At 40.0% G+C, this 21,103-nt stretch overlaps 1 protein-coding gene across 2 annotated transcripts in view; it reads left to right on the top strand.

The window, feature by feature from the left end:
- Positions 1 to 18,067, top strand: part of myo3a (myosin IIIA) — a 58,234-nt gene extending 40,167 nt beyond the window's left edge. For both annotated transcript variants that reach the window (XM_018741055.2, XM_029246299.1), the window contains 17 exons: positions 1,794 to 1,947; positions 2,360 to 2,448; positions 2,531 to 2,660; positions 5,474 to 5,553; positions 5,743 to 5,784; positions 6,864 to 6,941; positions 7,753 to 7,958; positions 8,127 to 8,238; positions 8,455 to 8,617; positions 9,580 to 9,666; positions 9,862 to 9,985; positions 10,945 to 11,953; positions 12,076 to 12,217; positions 14,479 to 14,570; positions 14,825 to 14,865; positions 16,880 to 17,059; positions 17,953 to 18,067. In XM_018741055.2, the coding sequence (XP_018596571.2) occupies positions 1,794 to 1,947; positions 2,360 to 2,448; positions 2,531 to 2,660; positions 5,474 to 5,553; positions 5,743 to 5,784; positions 6,864 to 6,941; positions 7,753 to 7,958; positions 8,127 to 8,238; positions 8,455 to 8,617; positions 9,580 to 9,666; positions 9,862 to 9,985; positions 10,945 to 11,953; positions 12,076 to 12,217; positions 14,479 to 14,570; positions 14,825 to 14,865; positions 16,880 to 17,059; positions 17,953 to 18,067 (2,844 nt within the window). The remainder of the gene's footprint in view (positions 1 to 1,793; positions 1,948 to 2,359; positions 2,449 to 2,530; positions 2,661 to 5,473; positions 5,554 to 5,742; positions 5,785 to 6,863; positions 6,942 to 7,752; positions 7,959 to 8,126; positions 8,239 to 8,454; positions 8,618 to 9,579; positions 9,667 to 9,861; positions 9,986 to 10,944; positions 11,954 to 12,075; positions 12,218 to 14,478; positions 14,571 to 14,824; positions 14,866 to 16,879; positions 17,060 to 17,952) is intronic.
- The last annotated feature ends 3,036 nt before the right edge of the window (positions 18,068 to 21,103 follow it).

Here is a 21,103-nt window from a genome sequence, read left to right as displayed (position 1 = left end):
CTGAACAGCAAACATTTTCTGTCCTTGTGCTACGTTCTCCTGCATTTGTGTCAACACCTTGTCCTCCAGCCAGTCTGGACGCTGCCCTTTCCCCAGCATGTTACCCTGATTTTGTTGTACCTAGTAAACACTAGGCAAGGCATAGCTGCCATGATCTTACACTTTTCGATTTTTTACGGTTTCCACCATGGAGCTTGAAGGCTTCACATTTTCACTTGGAGACTCATTCACTGTTAGTAACTGTTTGTCTAAATCAGGGTTGTGGTGATCCAGAACATATCCTGGACACACAGCATGTAAGGCTAAGGAGGGTGTATTCTGGATGGGCACTTGGAGATATTTGGGAAAAAATGCCTGTGTAAGCAAGGTGTAATTTTCTCCTGTTCAGTGGTCAACCTGATGGTCTCCTAATGATCATGGAAGTATTACTGAGGGGTGTGTCGTCATCCTGTATTGTTCCGCCTGAGCGTCAGGCAGACTGCTAACCAGTGTGGCTTCAGAGCAAGAAGCATTCCCATGGAGGGAGTTTAATCTAAAAAACCTAGGTGGTAACTCATCCAGTCCTAATTCATTTCTAAAAATAGACAATGTAAAAAAAGCCAGAATAATGAAATTATTTAGTCTATTATTTCTTATGAGGGGAAAAAAAATCCAATTCATTCCAAGTGCCTCCAAAGTTCACCTTTAAATCAGCCTCAGTGATGCTTAATATCTTAATTATAAAGTTGTATAACCCATTAGAAAATGACTGTCATTCACTGTCACCAACAATTAATAACAGCATTAAATCAAAAATTAAAAAAAAAAAACTATTTTCTAAAGTTGAGGGGGGTGTGGTGGCACAGCGGGCTTGGCCGGGTCCTGCTCTTTGACGGGTCTGGGGTTCGAGTCCTGCTTGGGGTGCCTTGTGATGGACTGGCGTCCCGTCCTGGGTGTGTCCTCTCCCCCTCCAGCCTTACACCCTGCGCAGCCAGGTTTGGCTCCGGCTCGCCGCGACCCCGCTCGAGTCAAGTGGCTTCAGCCAATGTCTGTGTGTGTATTTTCTAACGTTAACATGCCATGATTGTGTGCACTGCCTTCACGAATGCAAAGGCATATGTCACATTTAAATAAAGAAAAAATTATAAAATCAAAGGATAGTGATGCAAAATAGAAGATGCCAAAACAAACTTCAGTATGCAGGTGAGATTGTAGAGTGCCAGAATGCAACTGAAAGCATGGGTCCACTGTTCCCACAATGCAGTGCTGCTCACAGTCTCTCTTATATAGCCACATAGCACAATTTTTAAAGGTGGTCCCATTTTATTGTGCCCGACTGAATGTCGCAGATAGAATAAGTTAAAATCCAAACCAGTTAATAATAAGTGGTATTAATAATCCTGGGGCAGATTAATGAAAGTGGGTATTAGAAGTCCTCAGAATAATGGATGACTATTGTATTATGTCTTTCAAAGGCTCACTTAGTTTACATTATATTTATTTAGCTGACACTTTTCTCCAAAGCACCTTACAATGTTAAGGTCACAATTATTACATGCTTACAATCATTCACCCATTTATACAGGTGGGTAATTTACTGGAGCAATTTTTTTTTTTTTCTTCTTTCAAGGTAAGTACCTTGCTCAAGGGTACTACAGCCAGAGGGGGGGATTGAACCTGCCACCTGTGGGTCTCAAGGCAGTAGCTCTAACCACTGCACTACCAGATGTCCCTCTGTAGTTTCTTTACTTCTTCCAGAAGAACTTTTTCCTGAGAGCTTTGTCATTATTTACCCCAAACCCTACGTACCACAGGATGAATACCTGAATGAGGACGTGGACGCACGCGTGATAGAGTATGAGGACAACCGTCCGCTCCTGGACATGTTTCTGCAGAAGCCCATGGGCTTGCTGTCACTCCTGGATGAGGAGAGCCGCTTTCCACAGGCAACGGACCAGACCCTTGTAGGCAAGTTCCTCCATGAGCTTGTCTCTTTACTCCCCCGCCACCCCCTGTCTCAAAATAACATGACCTTGGCAAGTGGGTCTTCATCCCTTTCAGTGTCAGACGGACCGAGACCAGTAGAATGCGGGCACCACCATCACACATTTATCACCATGCTGTGTTTACGCCGTAGTAAGAATTTGCCAGTTCTGACGTATCATTTCAATATGAAATTGTCCATTTAACTTCTTTTCCAACATTCCATTTTTTCACTTTATTGCTTTAAAGGGCCCAAGACTAAAATATTTGAATTTTAAATATGTTGCATTAGAAAAATTCTAAATACTACATAGAAACAGACATGTGAAACATGCATGTTGTTTTACAAAAATACAATAAAAACTCACGTAATGTAAGTCATGTTCAATTTCTTCAGAAAAGTTTGAAGACAACCTGAAGTCTAAAAACTTCTGGAGGCCAAAAAGAGTCGACCTGGGATTTGGTATTCATCATTATGCAGGAAAGGTAATTTTAAGTAGAAATGGCATAAGCATTGTTTAGTTGTGTGGTATATTAGGGTTAAATCCTGACATGTGGATGTTTGTAGGTCATCTACAATGCAGGTGGATTCCTGGCGAAGAACAGAGATACTCTTCCAGCAGATATAGTTCTACTGCTCAGATCCTCTGAGAATGAACTGATTCGCAAGCTGGTTACTCACCCTCTCACCAAGACAGGTAAAACTATTAAAATTTGGTCCTTAGGACATTGTTTCTTTGTTTTCATCCACTTTTATGAAGTTCTGCTTCAACTACACTAGCACTATGGCATGGCGTTCCCTAACTCTCCATTTCCTGCAACATGCATTGTAATGTTTCTGTCTATCATAAAGATCAAGATCATAATAAGAATCAAAAATGAAGATGTTTAGAACAGAAATATGGTAAGTAATGTGTTAGCATGGTGTTGATCTGAGGATACGTGGCACATTTGAAGTTCAGCTGTTGTGATGACAGTTGCTTAATGCAAGACAGGCCACAAAAGCAATGGCTTTTAAAAAGAAAAATAACTCAGAGAGCCGACATCATCTGTTCAGGTTTATTGTACACTACTGCCGAGCTGAAGAAACCAAACTGCTCTCACCTTTTTTCAGTCCGCCCTCCTACAATTGGAGGCCAACGTATTTTTGTGAATAACGGGTCTTGGCAGAGTAAGTACCCTTTTCTGTGATGGAACTGCAAAAGTACATCAGATCAAGAAGCCAATGATTGTTTTTTTTATTTTTTAATTCACCTTAATGAGCCATTTTGGGGTGCAGGCTTTTCTTGTTCTATTCTGTGGGGAGGCCATATGTGGCTCCATGAGAGGAAATGTGAGAAAAACCCAAAACTGACAAGGCAGACTCTGCCCTGGGGCCCTCAATTAGAGTCTAACATGCATGATTGCCAGAGAATAAATCATCCTCCGGGCCGTGGCCTCCTTCACCTTCACTCCTGCCCCAGTTGCGCGGTACTTCGCACCTCCTCTAACACAGCACTAACATCCCGATATATATATATATATATATATATATATAAGTGTGTGTGTGGGGAATCAATGATTTATATTTGGAAATTTTACTAATGCCTCATAGTAGTTCCTTGAGTTACCATGAATTAACACAGCCTAAGAAGAAATATAAGACCCAGGTGCCAATGACTCTTTTCAAGGTTAAGATCTCTGAGCTGCATTGTTATTAAGCCAGTTTTTTTTGTCTCCTGTTTATTCCATTACACCTGTTTTGAGTATTCGCACCACTCCAACATCATTCATGTGCATTGTGTTTCCACACCTTATTAATTCCGAAGTGGCTAACGGAACTAATGAGGGTCACTGAATATCCTGCCCATGTGCACGTCCAGGGGATTGAGGGTGCTTCGCTGCCTTCGTTCCTGCGTCGCTCACAATGACACTAGTCTGCAATGTGCCTTGGCTCATCCAGGCAGTTATACTGTGTCATGACTCAGCTAACAAGCCCTAGACATTGCAAAATCTTTCTGTAAACATTCATTTTGAGATATCTTAGGTTGACTGCTTCATTATTGCTTTTTACATTTATTTCATTGGCCAGCACTGTTCCCCAAGCAACTTGCAATAATCTGCTTACAGTGATTTATCCAGTTCTACAGCTAGGGTATTCTCACTGGAACAATTTAAGAGAAGTACCTTGATTAACGGCACTGTATCAGGAAGTGGGATTCAACTCAAAGAGTCCTTTGAGTTGAAGGTGGCAGCTGTAACCACCATTCCAGCTGAGGTTCATTTTTCCATTTCATAGGTGGCAGTTTTTATTGTAGGCAGTCTCATATAGTGTTACCCATTTAGGTTAAGTTACGCTGTACAGGTACTCCTGACTACCTTGCCGTAAGCCGACTTTCTCATAAGTTGCAAATCCCATAATACTGTATTATATAAACCATAACAATATACAAACCATTCAGCATCCATCAATGCTATGTTCAGTAATAGAACTTTGTTGTATTTTCACTGATTTTACACATTATTCACATTTAAAATTTTCATGCTGTGCTTTCATTTCCACTTTGATTTCTCACTGTTTTCTTTCGCTTGTTCATTCCTATGCCACCAGAATGCTCATGTTTTCGCTTACTAGCCATTGATTTAAAAAAGTACCTTAAATGGAATCGCAAACAAGATGTTATGTACATAAAAAAAAAAAAAAACAATTAGTAAATAAAATGCAGTTCGACATTGACACACTGAGTCGATAGGAAACTTGGTGCTTTGCCATCATTCTGAAGTTATCATACAGCACGCTATGGTGCGATCAAATGTTTGCACTCAAGAATAATATAATAAGACTGATGGAACGGATTTTGTAAGTCCGGGCCATGATAAGTCCTATATGTTGTAAGTTGAGGACCCCCTGCATAGCGCAATCTCCAGGGACGAACAGGGTGCAACAGAGGAAGTCGTCCTGGAATTTAGTCAGAAAAATGCTCAAAGATGCCCAGGTGTACTCCTCGCTGGGATCTCTGTCCCTGTACAAATGCTAGTCTCTGAAAGAAAGATTTGTGAAATGCTCCAGTTTCCCTCACGACATTTCCTTCTCTGTCACTCACAAAAATGGGTCCAACAAAATGCACAAAGCAGCTCTCTAGTACCCAAGGCCCCCATGAATGTGTCAGACCTATTCCTAACACACTAACGCCATTTGATTAATCATTTCTTCATTAATAAATGCCAGTGCTAATCATATTATTTGCAGATGTATGTAATTTGATTTTTTTTTTATAGCAGATGAGTTTACAACAGTCTATTTTCTACCAAAGGAATTGACAGGGGCTACAAAGATCAGCATCAAGTGTATATGCTTTTTTATCACCCTATAACTGCTCAGAAATGGACTGTGTAAGAAAGTATACTGTAAAGACAGTACTCAACATACAAGAAGGAAATTATAGTAATTCCGTGATTAGCAGTTATCAATAAAGCTGTCCACGAGATTCCTCTCATCTGTCACATGAGCTCATCCCCTTCTCGCTTTCAGGAAACCTGGCCCACACCAGGGGTAAAACCATGGGGACGATGCAAACACGCACCCCGCAGCGCACCCTCAATTTCTCCAAGGTACCGGCGCCGAAGCTGCTTTCGCTTCTCGTTTGAAATAATACACTGTGGCAGAGTTTTGCATGCATCTCTCTCTCTCTCTGTCTCTCTCTCTCTCTCTCTTTCTCTCTCTCTTTCTTTCTCCCTGGAAGATCAATTAACCTCAAGTGTGCTCCCTGTCTCCCCCTCCCTTGGTTTCTCCTTGTAAAGATGGGAATGCTAATGTTGTTCAGTTCATTATCAGTCAGTGAGGTAATAACACTTTCTCCCTTAATTTATACTGCGTTTTACTTCTAAACAAAAGAGACACTGGGCTTCACCCTCCAGAGAAAATTAGGCTATAGAGTAGACTAGAAGCTTCTGTTTGTTTCTGAGCACACGTACTGTGCCTCGTGCCTGTGTTGTGCAGAGGGACTCTGGTTCTTCCTGTGTGTGAGCATGTTCGTCTGTTTGACGTCATCTGCCTGTCCGTGTCAATAGTCATAGCGTAGCGCACCGGTGACACCGGGCCAGACCTTAATTACCAATTAACTCCCAAGGTATTGATTGTCCACATAGAGTTAGAATTTAATGTCTCATTTATTTATTAGCGTTGTTTGTAATATTGCTCATGTCACGCTATTGTAAGGGAGCCAATATTCCGGAAAGGTCTCATAATCTCATATTAGCAAATGTTCGGGAGCATATTCGTAAACAAAATCATAATTTTTTTGTTCCAGTGATCTGACTCAGGGTGGCTGTGCTGCTTAAAGCTCTCACACACACACACACACACACACACAGATTGAAACCGCTTGTCCCAAGTGGGGTTGCGGCAAACCAGAGCCTAACCCGGCAACACAAGGCGCAAAGCCGGAGAGGTAGGGGACACACCCAAGATGGGATGCCAGTCTGTTGCAAGGCACTCCAAGGGGGATTCAAACCCCAGACCTGCCGGAGAGCAGGACCCAGCCAAGCCCGCTGCACCACCTTACCCCCCGTGCTGCTTAAAGCTTTTCAGTGTATTTCATAGGGAACATTAATTTGAGGTCATATGTTGCATGTGAGATTTAAATGTATTACACATGTGATATGTGAGGCCGATACGTCGCCACTGCCATTAAGATGGCTGCAGATATATAGTGATCTGCTCAAGCTTTTAACATAGACGTTTCATCGGCTTTTTACACAAACTAGAAATTAAGGTTAATCTGTTCGAAACTGTGTCCCTTTGCTGTAGAAAACCTACAGATTTCAGCAGTTTGTCTGCTTTCTGGAGTGTATACCTGTTATTGCAAATGGAAGTGGAACATTGGCGTTTACCACTGTGGAATTTTTGTGTGTGTTTTTAGGCTAACAGTGCTGAGTCGACTCATCACCCCAGAGAAACAACCAACATGAGAACGCAAACCGTAGCATCTTATTTCAGAGTAAGCAAGCTGATTTTATTTCTAAATTTCAGCAAATGGTTGCACAGTCATCCCCAGGGATGTTTCCCTTCAATTAAACTTTATAGGAGTTTCATTTAATACCCATCCTTTGGCTTATGAGACATTTCTTTGCATTTACAAAGACCAAATTTAGATTTCCCCTGATACCCAAGTGGCGTGAGATTAGTCACCATTGAGTCTTCTTCACTTTTATAGTTTTTACTTTTGTTTATACTTCGTACTGCATTAAGTTCTCAACCTTCATTATCTTTTGTTTACTAGTTTCACTTTTTATGATCTCAGTAATCGAGACCATTTTTTTTTCTGTGACTCCTTTTGTATTTATTGGCCTTTTTAAATTTATTTTTGGATTTATGGTTGAATTATTGCACAAACCTGGAATGCCATATATGTGTGTGTGCATTTTCTCTCTGAACCTTTAACTGTACAACACATTATGGTGACGAATGACATGAAAAAGTGCAGGTAGACAGTCGTACAGTATTATAGAGTGATTAATGAAGGGAAACTACCTTGTTATGTTGTTGTAACAACTACTGTTCACTATTGAATTAACTGTATCCATATCAATGGGATTTGCTGATATTTTAGTATGAAGAGTGTCAAGTTTAGGATTCAGGAACACAAGAACTTTTACCACAGTTGCAATTTCATCTTTGACTTACATGAATTCACCTTACGGAGGATTTTTCAGGGACAAATTGCCTTCATAAGACAATGAAAGACTATATTTTTCAAAACTACTTCATTAATACATGCTTACACTCTGTCTTTGAAACACTACTTCCAGTACTCTCTGATGGACCTGCTGTCGAAGATGGTGGCTGGGCAGCCACACTTTGTACGATGTATCAAACCAAATAATGATCGCCAGGCCAACAAGTTTGATAGGGAGAAGGTGCTGGTCCAGCTCCGCTACACCGGAATTTTGGAAACGGCTAAAATCCGTCGCCAAGGGTACTCCCATCGCATTCTCTTTGCTAATTTTATCAAAAGGTGAGCAGAATGAAGTATCTTTTATATTAAAACTAAAATGACTTTTTCAGACTGTTGCAGCTTCAAACACCTGTCAAGTTTTGTAGTTGATGTGGGTTTACAAGTGCTTACTAGTTGTTTTGAATCTCTGTTGATTTTGGTTTTAAGAATGGAATGCTCTTCTCACAGGTATGCCATCCTGACCTTCAGGGCAAATGAGGAGCCCACCATAAGCCCGGAAACTTGTGCAGCCATACTGGAGAAGGCAAAGCTGGAAAACTGGGTTTTAGGGAAAACTAAAGTAAGATCTCCATTCCATCACTTTACTTTTCTTTAAATATATATCATGTAATCATTTTGTGCTTTATTAACTTTACTTTTCCTACCTTAGTGACAGATGAAAAAATCCAGAATAGATCTTTCATTCAAAATAGATGTTCTAACATGCAATCAGCCATTGTCTCAACCCTTGATCCCTTTGTATGTGTGCATTTGTTTGTGCTTCATTGGGGGTCAGGTATTCCTGAAGTACTACCATGTGGAGCAGCTGAACCTGATGGTGAGGAGGATGACGGACCGCATTGTCTTGGTTCAGGCCTGTGTGCGGGGCTGGTTGGGCGCAAAGAGGTATCGCAAGATACTGGAAAGGCGGGAGCACAGCGCCGTGGTCTTACAGTCCGGTGAGCTAGCTGCTCCTCTGAGCCTCAAACCTGCTAGAAACACACTGTCCACAACAGAGTCAGTACAAACTGCATGTTTCTGCTGTACTGAAGACCTGCAGGAAATGCAGACTCTTGTAGGCAGAAGCATCAGTTATGCAAAGCAGAGTTATAAGGCTGATGTCGGTAGAGCAACATGCCACCGCGCTCAGATATCATTTCTCACCATGATATTTTATTTGAATATTAACCAAAGCTGTTCATTAATTAGCTAACAGCGATAACACTAGTTCCAGTTAGTCATGTGCTTGTCGCTTGTCTCACTGTTTGCAATCTCTTTGCAATCCAAGGACTTTCACAACACCTCACAGTTTTGCATAATGAGACTCAGTTGGGTAAGGGGTAAATGCCATTGAGTCAAAGTCAACCACTCACTTGGTTCTCAAGGCAAGGGAGGGAACAGAAGCTGTTCACCATTGCTTTCTTCCATGCATGTCTGTGGTGGGACTGTGGGAGGAAACCCATGCGAACATGTGGAGAGCATGCAAATTCTGGACAGACTGAGTGAGAATCAAACCCTAAATGTGAAACAATGGCCTAGGTGCTGAGAGGCACCAGTGCTACTTGCTGCGGCATAATGATGATATCATGAAAGTGCTGTTGAGGAGGAGGTGTGATGGTGCAGCGGGTTTGGTCAGCTCCAGCTCTCTGGTGGGTCTGGGGTTCAAGTCCCACTTGGGGTGCCTTACAATGGACTGGCATCCCATCCTGGGTGTGTCCCCCCCCCCAGCCTTGCGCCCTGTGTTGCCAGGTTCGGCTCCGGTTCGCCACGACCTCCTCTTGGGACAAGCACTTTAAGCCAGTGTGTGTGTGTGTGTGTGTGTGTGTGTGTGTGTGTGTGTGTGTGTGTGTGTGTGTGCGCACTGTTGAGGAAATATTACAGCCATTTTATAATTTCTTCACTCATGTTTCACTCCCAACAGCTTACAGAGGATATAAAGTCAGGAAAGAAGTCATAGATGATAAGAATAAAGCTAAGCTGGAGGCTCACATCATTCAGTTCCAGGCTGGTAAGATATTTTCATAATCTTTTCATAACTGAAGAATGTCTATATGAAGGTTATATATTTTTTTTAATTTTCTCAATAAATCCATACTGTATATGGATACCATATGCTCATACTTTTGGAAAACATAAGTACAGGATTTAAACTGTCCCATTGTAAGTAGTCTCAGTCTCAGTTTGTTAATGTTGTCTTTGACAGTGTGCAGAGGGTACCTTGCAAGGAAACAATACAAGGAGTTAATTGATGAGAAGAATAAAGCTGCTACCAAGATTCAAGCTCGTTACAGGGGCTACAAGGAGAGGAAGAGTTTCCAGAAGAAAAAGTAAGTCCTTCGCTGCACTAATTTTTCATACTTTCCCTCCCTTTGCCTTGTAAGTGACATGATTTTGAAACAGTGTTAGAATTATTTTCATTTTCATAGAACTGGAAGCTTAATTTCATCAGTTTTATGATTGCATTGGGTCCTCAACATACAGAGTCCAGAAGTCTATGCCTCAGAGTCCACACACTACGGGGTCTTGGAAAACTTTAGTTAAACCTGCAGTCTAGGACCAATTCACTAAAAGACATTGATTAATTAATGCACTGGTTTGACTTCTGTCAGCTGCTTGTCCCATGCTTGTCCTGTGCCTCAGGAAAATAGAACATAGCCTGTGGCAGGATTTTTTTTTAAATTGTCTTTTATTAAATTGAAACACCATGTGCAGTATTCATAGGAGTTTGGCCACTTTTAATTTGCTTTGCTTTATCTGTACAATCTGACAAGCATAACAAAAGAGATTTTGTTTAATTTAAATGATTGAACATAGCTATGATGAAAAACAGACTATAAGAATTTTACCATTTTTCTTAAAATTAAAATTAACTTAATGTCTGAAAATAAACATGTCTAATAAAATTCATATTTCATGCTTATTGTTTACTGATTATTTCTATAAACATGTGCAACATTTGTCATCTTGTTGCTGATCAGCAACATTCAGAATACAAGACACTAACTTCAAACTCAGGATGTGAGTTGAATGAAGACAGTTCCACACTGCTGTTCTGTATGAGAGTGTTTTACTGCCTGGTAACATCAGGAAGTGGAAATACAAATATATTTTATATATTATTGTTATTATTAATTGACCTGTGATGTAAGTTAAACAAAGTTTTTCCTCTTTTCTCTAATAATTGAAATCCATTTGTGATGAAATGGTAAAACCCATAAAATTTTGTAGGCCTCATTTACCTAATTGAATGTGCTGTTTTTTTTTTTTTTTTGTTTGTTTTTTTAAGAGAGGCTATTCAGGCAGAAAAACAAGCAAAGCCTGGCATGCAAGAGGGGGCCCCAACAGAGAATGTGGGCGATGTCTTTGAGGAGACCAACCACCCATCACAGAGAAGCGACCCTGAGGATGATGAGACTAAAGCCGCTGTGGTCCTTCAGAGCAACTACAGGGGCTACCAGGAGAGGAAAAAGTTCAAAGAACGACAGAAAACCAAAGCTGGCCAAGAGATTGCAGAGGATGTCCAAGCAGCTCTTGACTTTGAGGACATTCAGACAGAGGTAGAGGTAAACTCCAGACAGAACACCAACCTGGAAGAGAGGTGTGAGAGTGCTGGGGAGGATATTGATTTGGAACAGGAGGCAAAAGCTGCTACGGTCATCCAGAGCAATTTTCGAGGACATAAGGAACGAAAGAAGCTTGAGGAGGAGGGGAAGATGCCTCGCAGAAGCAAGGGAACAAAAACCCCTGAACAGGGAGGACAGCCTGCTGCTGAGCCTGTCCAACCCCCAGAAGAAGAGGCCAAAGCAGAAACCCTGGGAGCAGAAGAAGAGGAGGCTAAAGCTGCTGTGGTCATCCAGAGCAACTTCCGTGGGCATAAGGAACGCAAAAGACTGCAGGAAGAGGGAAAGATACCCAAGAAGAAGCAGGTGGTACAAAACGAACTGTATGAGGCAGAGGAAGATCTAAACCCAGAATCGGGGCTAAACAATGAAGAAGCGAAGGCAGATGAGGAGAAAGCAGCTACAGTGCTGCAGAGCAACTTCAGAGGCCACCGAGAGAGGAAGAGGTTGAAGGAAGAGAGAGAATGGAGGAAAGCATCTGACAAGGGCACAGAAGAGACCCTGGAGCTCAGTGATGTTAAGATAGAACATACAGAACCCATGCAAGACGATCCCATGGAGGAAGAGAAGGCTGCAGTAAAAATCCAGAGTAATTTCCGGGGTTACAAAGACAGAAAGAACCTTAAGGCAACAGCTGATAAAGAAATGGAGGAACTGGAACATTTTTCTAAAGAAGTGAGGACATAGTCACATGATCATTTCAACTTGTTGAAGATTACTGACTGAAAGGGACCAAACTGAAGTCTGTCATACTTAAGTAGTATTGCTCTTGTAATGTTTTTCTCCCATTGTTACAGGTAAGCAGAGCATCTGAAAACTACTTGGCTCTTCAGAAGAAGCTCAATGAAATCATTCTAGCTCACCAGATAAACCCTGCCAACAATGGTATGTTTATGAAAGGAAAGCAACTCAACGGTTACACTGCAGGCCTACAGACAGGTACGTTGTACACATTGTGAAGCTGATTCAACTCTTCCTTGTCTACTATGGTTGTTAATTTTATCTTTAAATCAAAAAAACAAGACCAAATGGAAGAGTAAAGACCAAAGAAATCAATGGAAACAATGCAAATGAATTCACACTCACCAAAGAAGCAAGCAGACATGGTTAGGACAGTCCGAAAGGGGTCATGATCGTTGAGGTTATAACAAGTGGAACAAGCAAACAAAGGCTAATGTAAGCTGAAGGTTTACAACACAAGAGAAGCTATAACTGAGAAGAGCAAATGAATGGTGGCTCAGCTACCATGAGACACACAAAATCCTTGAAATTCAGTCCTTGTAAGTGCAAAGAAATGCCTTGTAAGTGAAGGTAGGGGTATTAAATGGAACTCCTTGTGTCTTGGGGTCCAACTGCATTCAAGTATACGTCTGCTTCTTTCTCCCTAAATGCACTGAGCAGGGATTCAGTCCAGGGAGATTTCTCTGAAGTCAGTCTCTTTTTACTGTATACGTGTTACTCTGTTTATCCCACATACCTATAAAGGGCCTGAAATAAAATGACACTATCGCAAAGCTGTCTAGGTTTCTGATCCCAACTAAGATTGGAGGACGGCAAGTTTCCTTACTTCCGGACATTGTATTACACAGCTGATAATTTTATCATTGATTGACGCTTGCCATTCTCTGGTGACAGATGATAGCATCGAAAGCAAAGATATGGAGTGCCCAGAAAAGAAACCATTTTTTTTCCCTTCCTTCTTGATGTGCCATCTGAAATCTCCAGAGGCGTACGAATCTTTTGTTCGTTTGATTCTCAGATTGTATGTGTAATTGCTTTTTCCTGCCTGATGTGGGTATGAAAACACTGCTGGTGAAATTGTTTTTTTTTTTATAAGCTAAAACTGCACTGCCAACTAGAATTACACTGCCCCAAGTTATTTCCAGAAGTTGCCGATATCCAGGGGAACTCTCATGTCAGTTATAATTATTATCTATTTTTCAGTGTAATGACGACTTGTCCTCATAACTCTGATGAAAGCATTGCCTCATTCCTATCTGTTTTATGTACTATCTGTGAAAGGGGCCAAAAAAATTAATCACTGCCATGTTTGACATACCAAACTAGGACAGTATCGTATAGGTCCTTTATCTGGTTGTATAAATGTCCTCGATACATGAGGTGGTTGATCATAATTCCCTCTGACTGTATTTCCTCCGCTTCCTTTTTTCATTTTATTACAATTTAATGAAGATTTTATTATTGGAAATTGAGATTTGACAAATTTAGGGTAAAGAAATGCTGTTATGCAAATCAGATTTCTAAAAAAAAAAGGAAATATAATTTAAAGGGCAAGTGTTGCCATCATGTTTTGTTTTCTGCATCAATTTAAATTTATTTCTTGATGGATATTTTTTAAATTAATCATGTACCATGCAAGTCTACAAGAGTAATAATAGAACATTCATACTCAATTCTTTTCAGAGTTTGAAAAAACACAGAACTATTGTGTGAACTTTGAATGCCAATAGAATTGTTATTTATGTGAAATGTTAATGAAATAATGATCATGTTTTCATTTAGTGTTGCAATAATCTTCATAAAAATAAATATTTCAGACTACCTTGTGAACGATTCAGTAGTTGCAATGACCTTTGAAAGAGACACATTTAATAAATATGGCAATCCCTTTCCTCCCTTTAGCCAATTAACTTTTATAGACTTTGACTGATGGTATACCGTTTTTCCTGTTAACATTTACAACATGATAAAAGAAGGAAATTAGAGACTAGAGTCATATTCCATGTCCCACAGGCAATCAAAGGGCAGAATTCACAATATATCCACAATAAATTTACTTGAAAGTATTCATAAAGTCATTAATACAGCACAGACACTCGGATGAAAAATGCTTCTATGAAAAGTGTTTTAAATATTTAAAATAAAACCAATCAAATGAGCTCACGCCTCACAGTGCTTTCCTGAAATTCAGGGAATTTTTCAAGAAAGACTGGTGGCAACAGGTGTCAATATGGGTTATGCACTTATAGGAGGGTTAATTAATCTGGTCAGGGTTATTGTGTGGCCTTTCTTTCTGTCCTTAAAATTTTGCTTTAAATTAAACAGCAGGGAAAAAAATTAACTGTTTTTTTTTTTTTTTTCTTTAGACATTGGGCAGATGTATAAATAGAAGTCCACATGACCTGTTCAGCAGTTGTGTCAAATGTGACAAAGGAATCTCATTTCACTTGTGTTTGCAGTTGACCTTAAGCAGACGAGAACGCCACGCAGGACACAGAAGCCAAAAACACTGAACACTCCTGAGGACTCAACGTATTACAACTTGATCCATGTGAGTTACTTGTGCAGTTTAAGGATCATTTGCTAGCTGCTCGATGAACACATGACAGATGTAACAATAAAAGAAGTTGTTCGCTTAATTTGCTATGTCAAAGTGACCACTAAGTGGAGTCCTTAAATGACCTACCAGTTAAGAATGCAAAAATTTTAATCCAGGATCATAAAACGAGAAATGTCTGTAATCTGGCATTCATCTTATTGGATAAAAGTTGCCTACCAGGTGACTTTTTGTCTTTGTGCTTTCAGAGATCAATCCAAGATGATAAACGAAGGCCAAGGAAACAAAGGTAATCGATGCCGTCGTACTTCAGTCACCCTTAACAACCTTCCCTAACAATCTACCCGCTGCCCAGTCATTATAGAGTGAGGTTTATTGTCCTACCATCCTGAGAATGAGTAATAACAAAGAAGTGGCACCATTGCTGGCACAAAGGAAATAACTAAGAAAAATTGCTTAAATTGTAACACTTCCAACTGAGACACAAATTACTGAAGAACTATCTCACTGTTCAACAACATTAAGTTTTCGCTTAAGGAAACTTACTCAAAGTCCTTCCAAATCCAGGAGACAATGTAGGAAAAGGAAAAAATTTTCTGAACAAATGTGTTTTTATGAAGGATGGATATGTCACATAAAAGAGATAGAGGAATAAAATACAGGATCTACAACCCATTATTAGTAGACTTTTTCTTTATCTTTGCTATTTTGCAATTTCAGTACCAATAAGCATCAAAGCCACTATGGGAAACTAGTGATTCCACATGCTTTAGTAATAAACTTCTGAAGGCCTAAAACAACTTTATTGATATATGTGTTCTACACTGACTAAGATGATTAGACAGTCTGGCATCTGTGCCATCTAAAAAATGTGGGTGTGTCTTAACCACAAGGCCACTGCACAGGCGATTGTTGTTGGAGCATCTGAATAAGCCAGAAGATTGACTGAGGCGGTTGGGGCAAAAGGAAAGAGAGAAGATGCTTTATTGCATCCACTGAAGAGGAACCGCAAGACATAGACATAGATCCTCAAATCAAGGGTGATCATTTGTTGCGAGGCAAATAAAGCCGAGTGATGGAAAGGAGGGGGAGGGTTTACATGCATCATTAAGAAGGAGAAGGTCAGCAGAGAGATAGTATCTCCAGCTTGTGTTGACAGTATATTGGTAATGTGGGCTGAGGAAGGGGTTGGAAGTTAAGATGCACTACTTTCACAGCACATCTACTCTAACAGAGGTCACTCCAGTAAAGTGTCATTGGGAAACTCCAGACTAATGCCTGAGTTTAAAATACTTGACACAATAAAAGTAAAACTCTAATAAATTTGACAAGTGGTGACCAACTGCAAATCATACCACATAAAACCTTCTCTCTCCTCCCAGTACAAAGAAAAACGCTGAAAGAAAAATCTGGTCTGATCTCTTGACAACAAATATTTTACATCTACTGGGTACGAACAATGAAGGTTGTGGGTGAAGAGCCTAGTTAATGATTGTATACCATCATTAAACTTTTCAAACTTAAAAATTTGGATAACTTTTGAACATTGAACTTTTTTAACAGAAATAATCATACATTAATGGTCACCTTCTGCTGTTTGCTGGTTAACTGCTGATGATTTCTACTCAATTTGATATGGAACAACAGACATTACAGTTTACTCGATTTACACTCTACCTATACTGTGGTCACAAGTTTTGACAAGCCACGATCTTGTCGTCATTGGGTGGCCAAAAATGAGTGATGTGATCTTTTCTGAGACCTGTCAGAGAGAACGACTGCAACGGCTGCAAGTTACAGAGGTCACTTCTCTGTGATGTACTGCTGCCCACAGCTACAAGGCAGGAAGATGTATTTTAGAACAGAAGAGGAGTAGGACCAACCAAATGAATGAATGTCCGGATGGCTAACCTTAGACCAGGACTGTTCAGTCTTACTACTGGAGGGCCAAGTGACAGCAGTTTTTCTCCCAACTAGGTGATGAACCACCATATTCATCTAGCTGTCTTTACTGAACAACTTTAACTTACTACTTTAGCTGCAGTTTTTGTGTAAGGACAAAAATGTTTGACTTGGTCCTTCTGACACCTTAGCTAAATAACAGTTCTTTAGACTGATAGAGGCCTAAATGCCCAGTGCTTCCAAAAAATTGATATTGGGGACAACCCTGTGTAACTTCAATGATCAGTTACGTCAAGGTGGATACCAATGACATGGACACTACGTGAACATCATCATCTGCAGTTATTCCTTCATTTATATTCTTCTGTTTGGCTAATTTTGTTTCCTTTTCCCCGCATCAGTCCAGGAAAACTGCTGGACATGGATGACCCTTATTATCAAGGGCTTTCAACAAGCAAGTCTGCACCCTCCATCTCCAGCGAGGGTAGTGCTCCCAGCAGGAGGTCATCCTGTGAGAGGAAGCTATTTGCTGAGAGGCCAGCTTCAGAACCAGATGTCCCCAAGCCCTCCAAAGAGAAACGGTATGGAAATAGAACAGAAGACATCGCCTCCATGTTATTTCTGTATACACTCATCCCCACTCATTCAGTCTCCTGATATCCGGGTTTCCGCGTATTAATCTTGTTCTTAATTAGTCTCTATTTTCATTTGTCTGCTCTGTTCCATCCAGTGTAGGCCAGCTACAGTCAGTCTGTTGTGATAAATGGAGACCAGATTTGAATATTGTGTCAAGCAGCTGTGTGGGACAGAAAGCAAGATGCACTGCATTGTGGGAACAGTGTACCCACCCTCTCAGCTGCATTCTGGCACTCTGTGGTCTTGCTTGGGCACACACCATGCGCACTATTACAGTCATTTAAATTTATTCTATTTATAAAGTTATTAGTCTCCCTATTATAATGTGTTACACAACTCTTTCCTTATCATCATTGTCATTTTTTCCATGATTTTGGGGCAAACAAACTGGAGTTTCTCCCTATAAGAAGTAATGAAATTTTGTTGTCTGGTTTCTCGAAATTAAGCCTTTGTACAGGAATGAATTAGGATGGGATAACAGGGGATACATGTATGTGTTTGCAGTGCTAAAAATGTGCCCTTGGTATGCAGGTCAAGTACCTTTCTCAAAGGTAGAACAGCAGTTTCCACCCCTAAGGGATAGAATCTGTTAGCTTTTTTTGTGCTAAAGCAAAGGGTTAAGGGCAGTGAAGAAAGTAGGGCAAGGACTGGGTGTGGGAAGGAGCAGCAGAAGAGAGTCTATGTACTAAGAGCGCACTTCAGCCTGACACCTGTGATAAATGCAGGCGAGGCAACGGTCGGTCAGCCCGGGCTTCATCACATAGCTTTTCATTTCGCTGGATCATTTTTCTTGACCTCATTTTGCAATTTCACTTTGCTCTCTCTCGGTTTTTGACAGACACTCCCTACCCAGAATGCCATCCATGGAGAACGAGGCTGACGACAACCCGTACGACTACAGAAAGCTTCTCAGGAAGACCTCACAGAGACAGAGGCTCATAAAGCAGCACTAGCTCTAATCTGGGGCCAGTGTGTGTGTGTATGGTCTGCGTGTGGCTGCAAATACTGTCTCTGAAACATGCACAGACTATTTCAAGACGCTGTTATTGCACTGAATACCTGACGTAAATCGTTCCTGGCATTGCAGGGCTCATTAGCGTCAACAGCCCAAGACAGGCTGCGACGGCATCCCCCCTCCCTGAGGTTGTCCAGTCGGGAGTCCTTTTTTTTTTGTCTCGTGCCCAGGGACTCAATCTTTTCACAAAAAAAAACCTCCTACTGGAGATTCAGCTGTTAAGGTATTTTGTCGGTCTCCTTTTGGGTGAGCAGCACTTGCACAATACCCAGTTTGCTGCACAATGAGGGCATGATTAGGATGAAAGTCACTGGTTTTCTGATGCGTAACACACCCGGGGAGGACATTTAAATCACCCAGATCTAAAGTGAATAGGTGTTTCTGATATGTTTTCTGGTATGCCATAATAATTTTAACCTTCATCTTGTGTTCTGGTCAAATCTGGCCCATTTGCAATTTTTATCCGTCATAAATATGGTTTCATTCATTTGATGACCATAAGGCTTTCCGACATCCTCCACACCAGGCATCTGAACACATAAAATTAATTATCACTAGCTTCACTGAATTTTTTTGTGTTTTATACAAATTTTGTTCATCTTTGGTGTGTCCGGTCCAATGTGGCCAAAGGAAATGAATTGGTGAGATTAAGGACTTCCACACATTGTAGAACTTGTAATGACTAGGAATGCTGGTTGAAAGGTGTAACACAAAATTAGGTGATCATATATGATTTATATTTACTTTATAAACAGTTACAATGTTCTGCACAGTTTTGGACAGGAATACCAAAAATAGAAAGCTGTCTCAGACACAACCCAGGAGTTACATGATGCAGTTTTAAAGTCATGCTGACTTTTTGCACATGCCAAAGTGTTCACTTTCACCAAGAACTGTTGCTTAGTGACACATGGATTCAGACTACTATCATTATAAAAAAAAAGAGAACTTACTGTACTGAAGATACATCCATGAATTTATAGGTAAATGCTACATATGATATCTTTCTCAAGGAATATGGATAGATTTTATGACGTTACTCAGACAGGTTTCTGATGTAGATACATCATTCCTACATATGTGTGCTTGTACAGTACATATAGAGATGTCGCTTTTTGCATATATGTTTTTTACCATTTCTTCTGTTGTGCTGTTTCGAGTGCACAGGACTTCAGCTCTTGCCTCTGTATCAGAATGTAACAACAACAGAATACGTGTTTACAACATATGCTTTGTGAAATATTGAGGGTATGTTATTAAATGTTGTGAAGGATTCAAGAATATCTGAAGATAATTATTTTGTAAATATGCAGTCATAGACGTACAAAGTGACAATAAAGACTTTGTTTTACAGTTGAGAAAGCACAGGATAATTCATGTGCTGTTGAAGCCAAACGTGAATATTGTGTAGTCATTTTGGAAAACATTCAGCTCTGTGTTTCACTGTTTTGGTACAAATTTGACTGTTTCAGATGGGTAGCTGCTTCACATTATTGAGCACCAGCAAGTGTTGCTTTACTGCTGACTCAAACTGTATTGGTCATGCATATGTTCCTTTAAAATACATAATTTATTATGCTCTGTGTGCCATATTTCTTTGTAAATCCTGGTTGCTGGAAGAAAACAAAATAATTATGTCATATCCCTGGGGAATTGACTGTCTGACTGTTCAGTTATCACGCATTCTGTTTTTCCTCGGTCAAAACTTCATAAGCACAAGAGTCGGACCACCGTGATGGCAGTCTGTCCCATCTAATAGGATTCATTCATAACTCCTTCGATGGCTTTCTGATGTGGCCTTTGAATCTGCTGGTAACTGCCATGTCAAAGGACTCTTTTGTCTATATCCTCAAGGTTATTCTTGTAAAAATTAATGGAATAAGATTTGTAGAAGCTGGTATGTTACCATGGGAAGGATTTCTGACAGGGTATAACCAAAAAAAATCTTGTAGCTAAGGAGAAATCCATTATTTAAAAGTCATATTGCTGAGAAGAATTATATCTCACATTTATATAATTCTTCATTGCTATAAATTATTTCCTGGGGTTTTAGTTTGGTTGAGGTATGAAAACACAGTGCATTTAAATATGGATACTGGCTGAATGTTTGTCAATCAAAAGACATTGTCATATTTATTTGTAAAAATAAATGTTACAGGAAATAAAGTTACTGAAATATTTTCTTTTTACTATTAACCATATCTTACAAATGCATTCTTAAATACTGTGGCCTGCATGATACATTTTCTTATAATACAACATTTCAACAGTTTATTAAACCTAGGGGCAGTATAGCCTGCAGTTTTGGAGGATTTTAAAATAAAAGCTAACATGCAAAAAGGGGGTGGTTTTGTACATATGGAACAATATTATTTAGAAAAAAATTTATCAAGAATGAGAATAAATACACACAGAGATGAGCTGACAAATCAGTGATTTCTGTGGATACCAAACAAGTCGACCTCTGTCCAAAACTTAATTTTCCATCTTTAAAAAGTGCGGTGAATTTCCATGCGAAAACCTTTTGTTGTTTTGCATACGAATTCATGACAAATAAACACGTTTTATCAACATGCATCCATTGTAATGAGGCTAAAGCCACTGACAGTGACAGCTGCCAGAAAAATAAAGATATAAATAAATATATCTAGATTTACCATTTCACAGCCGTTTTGAGGTTTAAAGTGTAGTCTTACTGTGTTCATTAATTTGCAGTTATTGATCATCTGGCTATTGGTACATGGAATAGCCTGAGTCATCAGTTCAGTAGCTAGTGTTAATTCTGAGTAAGAGCCCAAGGCAAATTCAACAGTAACCGACACTGGGACTTGAACCGACAGCCTTCAGATGTTGAGTCCAAGTCCTTTGCCCCTGCATCTGATTATAGGGCCATAATTTGTTTTAATAAAATATCTCATTTAATTTTCCTAATTCTTTTACAAAAGTAGTAAGCTTAATTTTGTACTTGAAACGT

Source organism: Scleropages formosus, chromosome 19 (assembly GCF_900964775.1).
Source record: "Scleropages formosus chromosome 19, fSclFor1.1, whole genome shotgun sequence".
Lineage (NCBI taxonomy): Eukaryota > Metazoa > Chordata > Actinopteri > Osteoglossiformes > Osteoglossidae > Scleropages > Scleropages formosus.
The sequence above is the reverse complement of the archived record's forward strand: the minus strand, read 5'-3'. Positions and strand labels throughout refer to the sequence as shown.